Here is a 13,306-nt window from a genome sequence, read left to right as displayed (position 1 = left end):
CGCACGCAGCACACGCCATCACTGGCTCCACCTGCCATGCTCAAAATACCTTTTTGTCAGCGGTACAGAAAAGAGCTATCACGGGAACAACATGATGTTGCATGGAATATTAGCGCCATTTATGGGGTGTGTTGTGTATAATCAACAGAGTTTCAAATAGATTCAGGCAGAAGGTTTAATTTACATCCTGTATAGGTCAGTACCACATTTCGATACAATTGCTTCATCGTTGCACAATGTTTTTTGAGACTGAGCAGTTTAGATGAATGGGTACTCTTTCTTTACGGTATAATCACTTATGGACTGATCCTCCAACCGGTTCTTATGCCTCATTACCGCCAACTAAATTACCGCCAAACTATTACAACCGGATTATGCTGTGATCTGCTTCGATAGCGCCAACATGCCTGTGGGTGGGTGCTAGCACTTTATATATTCCCAAAGTCAGATGCCTAAATACAAAATATTTCTATAATTGTCACTTGCTGACATCCCCTTGTTTTGACAACAAATGTCGGTATTTCCAGTAGGCAAACATAAGGTTAGGCATACTTAATAACAGCAAGAGATACCTGAAGAACTTTCCATCGCGTGCACTTCTGAAGGGCCGAAGGTCAGGTGAAAATACAGATTTGAGCTTTGTTCCAAATGTGCTAACCACAGCCGCGCCTACCGACAGCAGTGTGTTTCTAGTAGCTATTAATGCATTGAAGCCAGGTGGAGGCCCTTGGGGAAGAGGCCGGGAAGGAAGCATACATTAATGTCACCATAGAGCAATAACGTGTCAGTCTTCTGGCTGTATCGCGCAGCAGCAGGGCATTAAGGAAGCTGTATGCGACAAACACCGAGTCTCGGGGGTGTCCATCCATTATGGAACTCATTTCACAGCTCACTAATTATGTGAAAGGGAAGGGGAAAACGGGCCTTTCTCCCTCCAGATGCCAGAGTTCATATCCAGGAAGCTGCCCACGTGTCTCCCCTTTCAGTTTACCTGGTTTGTTGTCTGTGCATTCAGAGACTCGGCAGAGAAACACTCAAACGGGTGTTTTCAGTGGCAATTGATTAGTTTCCCTTGGGAATGGGAGTTGGGAATTTGCAATGCCCGCCTGATTCTAACATGTTATTTACAGTGGGCCTAAAGGAGGGCCATTATTGCTGCTAAGTGATTTTAAGGCTTTAAGCTGTGCACAGTTTTATAATGATTTTATTGTATTTTATAGTGTGAACTCTGTTTTAGCAACTTTAATGTAATGAAATATTGATTCTGTAAATAAGGACGCGGATAGGCTGTTTATTGATTTTGATAACTTTATTGTGCTTATGTATGACTGTATGTATTTACTGCTTACTTTTATGGTTTAAGCCGAAATAAAGTTATTTGATTTGACTATTTACAATGCTTAGAAGTGGATAAAGTGTTGTATGAAGTGGTACATACACTCATTCTTCTTCTAATTATTATTACCAGAACACATGTGGAAAATGACCTGTTGTTGTTTCACACTTACATGCAGGGCATTAACTGCGTTTGTAAATACGTGAGCAGGTACTTCTGTCTCACCTCAAAATGGGAGATGATCGGGCGTAACCTCGTTTTACTGATTTCCAAAAGTATATGTTCTCCGGGGCTGTTTTATAATAAACAGAAGTAAGATTGATTTAGGCCTATGTGCACTGCTTTCCAGTTTTAAGTGAATATTAAACATGGTATGTTTAAGTATGAACATGGCATTACCAGTAGCGGCTGCTACTGGATTGGAGTGGTAGGGTGGGGGAGGGCAGGGGAAGAAAAATGTTTTAAAAAGAACAAAACACACATTTACCTGGAATCGAGCCGGCCGCCGCCGCCGCCTCTACCCGGTCCTATTCATCTTCCTTGAGTCCAGCAGCAGGAAGCACCCAGGCTCCCAGGATCCCCACAGCCAATCACAATGCTGCAATGCAGCATTGTGATTGGTCTGAGCACCGTGGTTCGATGCTCAGACAGGCAGTTGGAGCCTAGGCATGTTCTCCACCCAGGCTGTAATTCAGCCTGGGTGGAGAACATGCAAAGTACGCATGACACACTCACCACTCCTCCGCTGCAGTGCCCTGGGGTCACGGAGCCCAACTCCGCTCCAACTGAGCCACCGCAGTAGGAAAAATAAAATGTTACTAACGCTGCGTTATTATCCTTTTATTATTTCTTTTTCAACTGCTCGGAGAGCAGTGGGGCGATGCTCCTCCACCTTAGCGGACGAGCCGACACTGTGCATTACAAAGCTGCCACACTGTACTACTCAGTTTGCAGGTGAATTACAATGACTGGGAAAATCATAATTGCTGTCAATGAGAATGGAAAGTCACAAATTTATAATTGAACAGAAACCTAGCTATGAATGCCAGTTGGGTGTTCGTTAACGACTACCCTCCTAACACAAGCAACAATAGAGCTGGACTCACATCTGACTCTCAACAGGGTAATACAATAAGCATGCCTGGCTCACGATTGACTGCTAGAAAGAAATGCTAGGAAGGGAGGAATGTAGAAAGAAAGAAAAGGATGAAGCAAGATACGAGGAAGGAGTGAGGGAGAGGGCAGACAGGAGGAACTAACGAAGCACAAAAGTATCACGAAATGGAGAAGAATGAAACCGAAGGGTCGACGCAAGAAATGAAGGGGAGGGAGGAAGGAACGAGAGTGAATGAGGCACAGGAAACTAATATTAGAATATGTGTACGAGCATTTAGAAGAGAGAAAGGAGAACATAAAAGAAGGAAGGAAGTTAGGGAGGGTAAGAGGGAAGGAAGAATTCGAATAAGGAATAAATGAATGAAGAATGCAAAAAGTAAGGACTGAAGGAATGAGGATAAAAAGGGATAAAGAATTGTAATTCAGAAATGAATATAGAAACGAATAAGAACGATAGAAGCAGGGCACGAGTCGGGGGTACATGCGGGTGGATGGCGTCCACCCACTATTTTCACAGGGTGGACCCTGTCCACTTTGCCATTAAGTTAGGCCCCACTGAAAAATATGCTGAATTTGTCCTGGTGTAATTTGCAAACACTGGTACACATTCAGCAGCGCCTGCACATTGTTGTCTGATTTCGACTCACAACAACATGCAAGTGGGGACGGACGGGGCTTTCCTATTTCAGACTCCTGCTGGGCCCATAACAAAGGCCGAATCTGAGAGGTCATCAGGCATCCTTTTGTTGGAGTCTCCTGGCTGGGAGCAGTCAGGAACCTCACACATAGAGGCAAATACAGCAGAGGGGAAGCAAAGGCTCACACCTTGTTAGCACTTCACACAAACTTAAGAAAGGCAGCTTTTCACTTTTTTGAGTCCCTGTTTACAAAATATGCATTCACTGTAAGAATGTCAGACGTGTTGGTCTTTCCTAGTATTTACACAAAATAAATGTAATTTATTTTATATAGTGCTTACAACCCCTGAGGAGGCGTTGAAATCATTAAGTACCACTATTTTCCCTGTTAAAGCACTATGGGTAGAGGAAGTTTACGCTGACAAAAGGCAACATTGTTTTATGTGTAACTTACATAAGTGTGAATCTTCTGCCTAAATCAGGAGGGTTTCCTGTATACTCGAAATGTGCTCCAATGTACTCACGATAGACATGTTAAACATATATGTGAGGTCTTAAGATCTGATGTCACTTCTTATGATGTCACACGCTGTGATGTCACGCGCTGTGGTGTCACACGCCGTGATGTCACGTGCCGTGATGCCACTTGCATTCTGATTTGCTAGGTTAGTCCCCCCACTTCTGTTTTTTAGTACTGGTACCCTGGGTAGAAGCAAAAGGAGAGAAAGAAAAAAAACAGGACGTGAAGTAGAAAAATGAGAAAGGTTGGGTGAAAGAATAACAAATAGAAACATGAGAAAGAAACTAAAACTCCAAAGGATATTTAAAAAACTGGAAAAGGTTGAAGGAGCGCTAGGAAGAAAACAGAAGGACATAAATTAAGAAAGCGAATACACGGACACTCAGAGAAAAAACATGAGCGAATAGGCCTTCCATTAAAAAACCCTCTTAGTTCGTTTGTCTAAGGCTCGTGCCCCGCTACTGTCACCCATTTGTTTCTGCATTCTAAATGCACGGGAACATTTTCATCCGATATAAAACGATGTTCTCCGTTGAAATGTAACAGTACATCGAGGTTGGACAAATTAGTATTGTTTTTAATTTCTTAAATAAATTAAGCACTCTCTCAGAATGGTTCTTGATCCTACATGTTTATGATTTGTACGTAATGTGGTATGTGCGCACTGATCCCGATCTTGTTATCATTACACTTGTGTTTTCCTCCTTCTACCTCTTGCGCATGCGCCCGTTCGCCTTGAAGCCAATTATTTCCTCTTGTTTTTACAGACGGACGCCGCTCTGATGTACGACGCGGTGCACGTGGTGTCGGTGGCCGTGCAGCAGTTCTCGCAGATGACTGTCAGTTCATTACAGTGTAATCGGCACAAGCCTTGGCGCTTTGGGGCCCGCTTTATCAGTCTCATAAAAGAGGTATGAATCAATGAGATGTGTATGGCGCTTGTTTCATCACCATCGTCCGAGGTTATAAAATAAACATTCTTAACGCCAGGCTCTGCATTTTCTCAGCTTTATTGTGTCTCTGCTTGTTTGTCTTAAAGAAATGTATCGCGGATTACCTTTGTTAGCATTGTATTGTATTTGCATTTATATAGCGCTTACTACCCCTGACCAGGCGTCCAAGCGCTGTTTCGGTGAGTAGCACGCTACTCCAGAACCCAAGAAGGATTAGTGTTGAATTAGTATAGTGAAATATGAAATTAATTTGAGTGGTGGATAGGTTAGTCAGTTATTTGGATTCAGAAGGATAGCGGAGGGATAGAAAAGGGAGAAAGGTTTGCATTTATATTGCGCTTGTTACATCTGATGGGGGTATTGAAGCGCTTTCTTTTTTACCAGTAGCACGCTACTCCGGAAACCATAAAGAATTAGTGGTGAATTTGTATAGTGAAATATGAAAGTAATTTGACTGGTGGCTAGTAGACAGCTATTTGGATTGAGAAGGATAGCGGAGTGATAGAAAAGGGAAAAAAGGTTTGCATTTATATGGCGCTTGCCTTAAATCAACTACGTTTTAAGCAGGGGCAAAGTGAGCAATTGCTCAGTGTTCCCACCATCTATGGCCGAGGCCCCTGGGAGAGTGAACTTAGTCTCTACCTTCAGTCTATTTCTCTTTCTCAACCTTTAACATATTATTAAATATAGCGTTAGAGCCTGATGTAGCTGGCTCTACTGGCCATTAAAGGCCCACGCCAGCGTTTAACAAGGGAGGGCCTTTAATAGCCGGTAGAGCCCTCTACAAGGGCTCTAAGGCAATTGGAACATTCCCCCCTGGAGGGAAGAATGTTCTAATTTGTAAAAACAAAGGCCTCACGGAGCCCGAGAGGGTTTAGGCATTAATATATTCAAGGACCCGAAAATCCCTTAGATGAAACTGGTTAGGAACCGGGATATCATTAAATAATTGCACCATAAGGCCACCTTTTTTTCAAGAGAGTTATTCATATGGTTTACCACACCTTCACCACACCTATGTGATGGAGGACAGATTGAATTCCTAAAGACTTGCACTTCTGCTACATCTTTGCCCAGCCTTTATCTCTTGCACATTGTAGGCCCAATTCACAAAGTCATGTACGAGTATGGGAAGTAGTAATCCTATAGTATGACTTCACATGCTCATAAATGCTTTTGTGAATTCAGTGCAAGACATCTAACTGTAGTCCTGGGCGAAGTCTAAATTATATTGGCATATTTGTGTAATTTCAAGAATTAGGCATTATATTTCTTACACTCAATTCCCTAAATTAAGCCATTACACCACTTTGCATAAATTCACATCACTGATGGTAAAAATTTGCAGCAAAAGAACAGCAGAATGCGAGCAGCTGTTGTTTGCAGTGCTTTATTTAAATGCATCCTTGCCCCACAAAAATTGACATGAGGACGTCTTATAAGCTGAAATAGCGCGAAATGAAAGATTTCCATTTCGCATAATTTTGTGTAATTCCACAGAATTATGTGAAAGCAAAATACTTCAATTTTTCACACCCCTTTCTAACATAAGAATAACATGGCAATATTCAGAGAATCTAGTAGAAAGAGATAGCGTTGTGCCTTCTTTGTACTTTCAGATAGGAAGGTATCAATTTCAGGGCTTATTCACAAATACATCTATGAATATGTGAATTAGCAATACTGTAGTACTTTATGAATTGGCCCATGTGTTTTTTAGAGTGTGCTATAGGTGGTTACCTAATAGTCAAAGTATGCAGCACATAGTGCTGTGACTCTGATATGTTGCCCTTTGTGTGTTTTTCTTACTCAATTCTTGTAGATGGTTTCAGGAGCTGTAGGTTAGTTTGGTTCTGGACCACCAGCATAAGACATTGGACCTGGTTCAATTCCCAAAGGTTTAGCTTTGAGTAGACCTGACTTACACTTGACGGAAGAGCAAGTAAGGAGTATTAAAAGAGTAAGGGCCTCATGTAGGTAGCCAAATACCGGTCGGTAACGGCCGATTTTCGGTAATTATACCGTTACCGACCGGTATTTAGGCTTTTGGTATGTAGGGGGACAATTTCTGTATTCGGAATTTACCGAATCAGTAATAATTACCGAATCGGTAATTTTACCGATTCGGTAAATTCCGAATACAGAAATGAGATGTAGGGGGAGTGTGTGGGTGTTGTTATGAGTCGGTATTTACCACCAACTAATAGTTGGTGGTAAATAATGAATGGATGTGGAAATGCATTTCATAGCGCCTACAAGTGTGCAATGTGGCAGACATACATGCCCTTAGGGCATGTATGTGTGCCACATGTGCACACATGGCCGATTCAGGGGTGCAACAGGGTGTCAATGTGACACCCTGCCACCCTTGCATGTGTTCCCCCCATTACCGAATCGGTATTTACCGATTCGGTAATGAGGCATACCTTCCCATCAATGGGAAGGTATGCCTCATTACCGAATCGGTAAATACCGATTCGGTAATTACCGAATTTTAACGAATCGGTAATTATTACCGACTCATTACCTACATAGCATTTACCACTTCATAAATACCGAATTGGTAAAATTCGGTATTTATGAAGTGGTAAATGCAAGCCCACCTACATATGGCCCTAAGTCGCAGCAAAAACTTTGTCAATCATGTCTTTTGAAATTACTAAGAGAACACTTTTCTATCTAAAATCTAATTCCATCCTAGATTTGAAAGTGTTACAGAAAAAGTAATCTCTGAAAATTTGCCATGCTAATGAGTGATCACTGTGAGCTGCAGTGCTGAAAATCTAAGGCACACGTCCACAAATTCCACACAAACAGAAGTGGTGAAAACATGAAAACAATCAAGACAAAAATACAAGTGAATGAAAGTGGCCAGCAGAGGGAGATTTTCCCCACACATTGTATGTGGACTTCTTGTGGGAAGCTCTAACAAGTCTTCTGCAGGCAAAAATTACATGAACAGCATAATCGTAAAATAAATGACGCGAATTACACCAAAGCCAATAATTATAATGTACATGAGATTAGGCTTCCATAATAAATATTTCACACAGCCCAGGAGGGGATAAGGAGCACTGATATATTTGTTTCTTACAGCCATTGCAGTAAAACTCCTTTCACCATACAGTGGAATAAATATCATATGTCTAGGTTGCATGTGCATTTATTTAAAAAAGTTCAAAAAGACTAGAATGGGACACATTCACAAATGAGACATTTTCTCATTGTTTGAAAGGCACATTTGCAAATTACTTTATGTATGAATTTGAGAATTGTAAGATATTTTAATGCATATTATAAGACATACATTCGCAAATAAGAAGGAAGGACATTTGTGCATTTTTCAAATTGAGGGGGGGGTGTAGGAAACTGGGCTTGTTTGCAGATGCCCCCCACTTTGTGTCCCATTTTAGACTGCTAGATACTGGTTTTTGACTCTGAGAGTGCACTGGAACCTTCTAACCAGCCCCCAGTGCCTGTGCACTTCACCCTAAAAGTGAAGTGTATTTGTACACCCAATTGGCAAAGTACTTTGCTCCCTTATAAGTCCCTAGTATATGGTACCAGTGGTACCCAGGGCAAGGGTGGTAAAGGAGTCACCAGGGCTGAAGCACTGTGTTGTGCCACCCTGTGTGACCGAAGTAAAAGTGTGTCTCAAGGTATGCCATTACAGCCCTTCACGAGAAACTTGTCTGCTCAAGAGTGACTCTGCACACAGCATGTGCTGCAGCACCACACCACTGCCTTAATATACGTAAGACACTCTTAAGGTTATTCTCCTAAACCCAGGAGGTAGAATGAATTATATTAAATGTGTGGATATGTAAAGCAAGGTTTTACTGTATGTGACCAGCAGTCAATCGAGTAACATGGGCTGCCTACTGAGAAAACTCGAGATAGCCAGATCCAGTATGGAATGACTGAATTCTGTTGTGTTAGGTGTTAAATAATGTGATTCTCAAGTTGAGGGGCAGCTTGCATGCACAGGGGTGCCACCCTCAGTGGGTGCCTTCCCTAGGATAAAGTGACTGAGTGCCCTGCTGGGCTTCCCTGATCCATTTGCCACCAAGAGAAGAGTCTGCCCTCCTGTTGGGATGTGCTAGCACTTCGCCAGGACAGAGATAAAGGCCTGGGCAGGAAGGAGGTTACACCTCCTCCCTCCTAGGATGGCTAGTGCTTACAGTCATCAAGGCAGTGAGCCTCAAAGGCTTTCATGGAACTTGATGTGTAATTCCTTGTTAACATCTCCAGCCTGAGAGCACATCACAGCGATAGTGACCAACATGGGCAACAACCCCGCTTCTGTGTTCCTGCAACCTGAATTTAGAGTCGTCGAGTGTGAGGTAAAGAATCTTTGGCGTGACCTGCCCCGGTGATTGACAGCTTCCAGTTACCTCAGAGCTGCTGAGAAAGGTAGAAGAAATCCAGCGGTTGAACCCGTGTACTAGGATCCCAAAGGCCTCTACTCTTTGTGAGTAGAGTAGAACTCCACCTTTAAGTGTAGTTATGACAAGTGTTGCAAGTTTGACAGCTCTTAAGGCACTCTTCATATGACAGCCTTCTACCTTACAGGAGGATCACCATCCTGGATGAGCCATTCTATGTAGATCGTCTACACACTCAATTCCTAAAATCCACTGTGATAGCGTAGGTGGCTGATCTTTTAATGTTCCTGCTCCATTCTTTGGAAGCCTCATACCTACACACGTGTAACAAACCATAGTCCTCTCAAGATTTAATAGAATCTTCAGACTGAACTGTTTCCACCAAAATTCCAATGGCCTCTTTTATCCCATTTCTACATTCCTCACTCTCTACCATCCAGGTTAATATGAAAACATAAAGACAAACTGTATGTGAATGTGTAACCAAGTACGGTTAGCCAAATTCTTTAATGTAAGTATTCTGCCTATATCTAACTGATCCTATGCTGAACACTAAGAAATGACATATGCACAAATCTTGTGATGACCAAATCAAAGACACATTTTGAAATATGTTTTTAAGACTGTTACAGCAGGGGAAAGTATAGGAGAAAAAATTGTTACTCCTGTTTGGAGTAATGTTCTGAATTTTTGGAGATTCAAGACGATTCATAGGCATAGTCCTTTAAATGTTACACTGCGGTAGATTTTCATAAGTAGCCATATGTGTCCCAAAATTTACTCAGGCAGACTTCCTTCTGGTGGTAAGTCGGCATGAGTAAATCATTCACAAATACACATGTGTACATTAGGCTTATTCCTTCATCTATGGGAAAACGTATTAATGTGGATTAAGCCATCCCCTTACCAAACTAAACAAAGGGTACTCCCTTTATTATCATATGCTAGAAAGAAACGTAATCCACTCTTTACAAGACATAGGTTTATGTTTACTTCCATGGTAGGAAATGTCCTTCAAAAATCCCACTATCATAATTCTGTATGTTGAATTGGGAATAACAAAGTATTCTTTGTGCACTTACAGGACACCCAAGTGAGTACAAACCTTTGTGAATCAGGGCCATAATTTGTGTATCAGGTATTTTGAGTGAGACAAATTCTCGACTCAGCAACCTCGTGAAACATGGCAATTGACGGTTGTTTGCACATCTGAAGATGCTAGCTGAATATATGATTATTCTGGAGGTATTCACAGATTATTCAAGCTTGGCTTAGAATACAAGGCAGACAGCACTCAGACCACCTAAGTGGAAGGTGATTGCAGAAAATAAGGCCTTCAGTCACACTGTAAATCATGCAAACATGATGCTAGTTATTTAAAGTTGGTACCTCTCCAGGAATTCAGAGATTAATTGTTCCATCTCTTTTTGTTCCCCACCTTCACCCCAGGCCCACTGGGAAGGACTAACTGGAAGGATAGCATTTAACAGAAGCAATGGTTTGAGGACAGATTTTGATTTGGACATAATCAGCCTAAAAGAAGAAGGTCTTGATAAGGTACTTGACTTGTTCAGCCATTTTCTGCTCAAAATGAAAAAAGAAAAACATGAAATGACAATGAATTTGTTTTTTTCTGTTCTGTGTTGTACCTCTGACATATATTACTGTAAAATATGTTTCATTTCAGGCATATTGCTTTTTTTTATTGTGTAACTAAGGGTTTGCCATTGGCCAATGTGAATGAGTTAGATGATTTAAACACAATTCTACACATTATGTACTACATTGATTTAGTAATTTATATGTGGTGTTTTTCAGACTTTTTTATGTCTAAGCATTGGAATGACTGCCTAATGCAAATTTATGCGCAAGGGAGTAACTCTGCAAGAAAAATCTACTAAACGTGATGTTGTAATCTTATTTAGGAGCAGGAACCCAAATTAGAGCCCGAGTGCCAGTGATCTCAAGGTGCTTACTGCAGCATTTTATATGCAATGTGGACATCTTACTCAAGCAAATTCCAGTACAGTCCACTTTCCAATGGCAGCTGGTTCTCCAACATAGAAGCCCTCTATGTCATTGATTCATTTTTATGATACCATAGGAAGCAAGAAGGGCAGATCATTCAGAATCACTTCCATTATTTAATTACAAATGGGTAACAAGCAAAGGCTTCGGTCCTCCCTTCTGGTAGACAAATAGCAGGGACCTCCCCATTTGATTTTTACCCAGTCTAGATATGTTCTGAGGAGCAGGTGGCAGAAAGCCCAGTTCTAAGAAAGTTCCCACAGCTAAACCAGCGTTTGTTTTTGCAGCACTTCACGTTGTTTTCATTAAAACCATCCCAGGAACTCAGCTCTTGGGTAATTTCAAGATGGCAAAACAACAGAGTCAGTGCATGGAGATATCACAGGCTGGGAGTAGAGTAGCTTCAAAGATAGCCCTGATGCTGTAGCACTGTGTACCATAAACGTACGAGTCTAGAAGGTTCATGCCAATTCTTTGTAAGGGACACCTTTTGTTCCTTTCCAGTCCCTTCTCGCACATTTCAATATGAGTAGACAGTCATTGCTCCTCCCTATCTACCTGCCAGCAGGTATAGACTATTATACCCCCCAGAAAGGTAGACCACAATTCTGCAAGGAGCTATATGCTGCCTCTAGAGAAGGAAGAGCCGTGCCAAACTGAACTAACAGTTACTGCCCTGACCTTCAAGCAGAGACAAACATGCCTCTCAAAAATCACCTTTGCACTATATTTAATAAAACTCTCTCCTAAGTATCTGCCCACACCTCCCATCTTTGATCTGTATTATTATTATTGTTGTCTCTAAAGCTACCTAGGCCAAGCAATAGGATCAAAATAAAAAAAGTTAAATGTTTCAGGATTGTTCCCTACATATACTGGTCTTCATTTATGATCTTTCCCTCCAGAATCACAATAGAAACAATTCATTTTCCAACCAAACTAACCAAAAGGGCTGACCCTCTCTCAATTTGGTGTATGGCAGGGCCAGAACAAATTGCCATTCCATGACACATTTCCATTCAGATAACTAATTAAGATATATTTCCTTTGACTTTTCCCAGCAGTGGTTGCATCTCACCTTTACTTCACTTAAGCTGCTGCCAGTTTGTTTATTTAGCCTAAAGTCCAACATACTCAGCCCCATTTGTAATTTCTCCCACTCCAGTTCCTCTGGGGTGGTAGTCTTATAAGGTTCTACACTACTGTCTTTGAGCGCCTTGAAGCACTCAGAGACTCGTGAAGATTGTTATAAACCACCTCTACTTCAGAAGTTTTATTCTACTAGATTAGAACAAGTCAACTTTACACACTTGCTGATCTGGTCAAACTAGACCTCAATCAATTTACCTGTGTCAGGCCTGCATGTGTGGCATATTGCAGAGAGGAAGAGAGTGAGTGAGCATATAACACAGAACTCAGTCCTAAGGAACAACAGCACAATTCATGAAAATATCTAGGGGCTGTCATTGGAGGTGATGTGGTCTAGAGGCTGAAGCTATTAGCTTTGAAACCTTGGGGAACCAGGTTTGAATCTGGCCTTAGGTGCTTGAATCGACATTGTGTGATTCTGGACAAATCACTTAATCTCTTAGTGCCTAGAGGAAATGCACAGTTGATGTAAACAATCTTATAGATTGCCTCCCAACCCCTCAAGTAATCATTAGTGCTTTGTTGCTTCATAGGTTTGCACTATATACATACCAATACATGTATATGGCTGGTGGTGTTCCTATTACCAATGAAACTAAGAGGTACAATGATTGGATACCTTGGGCTGTGTTAGAAATGGGATTTCTAGTTGGCTAGGGCTTGCGCCAAAGCCAGGCAGAAACCACCACTCTAGTCAGGGCAAGGAAGTTACACGCAGAAGATAACCCCTGCTCACCCCCTTCGTAGCTTGGCACGAGCAGTCAGGCTTATCCCAGAGGCAATGTTTAAAGCGTTTGTGCAACACACACACAGCAGTGACACACTAGGCACACCACAAAAGAAACTCCACACAAGGTTATATAAAAAATAGCCTTTGTATTATCCAAAACACATTAGAATTATGATCACACATAAATGCTGTGCCAACTGGCACTAGGCAATATTCACAGGGGATTATATATAAGACAGGGCCAATCGGGCCACTGTCAGAGCCATTAGTGGTGAACATAACACAACCAGTACCTACTGGCACAATACTGTACTTAGCATTATCATATACAACATAAATGCAGTATGTCTGCATCAACACATGGTCTATAAATCCCATTAGGCATTCACATTAGGCATAACCCACGTTATGAAACCACTTGAGGCATCAACAACACAACATGACACCGTAT

The 13,306-nt window shown here is 41.6% G+C and overlaps 1 protein-coding gene across 1 annotated transcript in view; it reads left to right on the top strand.

Moving 5' to 3' along the window:
- GRIK2 (glutamate ionotropic receptor kainate type subunit 2) overlaps nt 1–13,306 on the top strand; it is a 1,523,718-nt gene that overhangs the window by 722,131 nt on the left and 788,281 nt on the right. Inside the window, exons 7-8 of the mRNA XM_085611186.1 lie at nt 4,378–4,521; nt 10,398–10,505. Coding sequence (XP_085467312.1) covers nt 4,378–4,521; nt 10,398–10,505 — 252 coding nt within the window. The remainder of the gene's footprint in view (nt 1–4,377; nt 4,522–10,397; nt 10,506–13,306) is intronic.

The sequence above is a fragment of the Triturus cristatus genome, chromosome 6, assembly GCF_964204655.1.
Source record: "Triturus cristatus chromosome 6, aTriCri1.1, whole genome shotgun sequence".
In the NCBI taxonomy this organism is placed as follows: Eukaryota; Metazoa; Chordata; class Amphibia; order Caudata; family Salamandridae; genus Triturus; species Triturus cristatus.
Note: the sequence above shows the minus strand (reverse complement) of the source record. Positions and strands in the feature narration are given on the sequence as shown.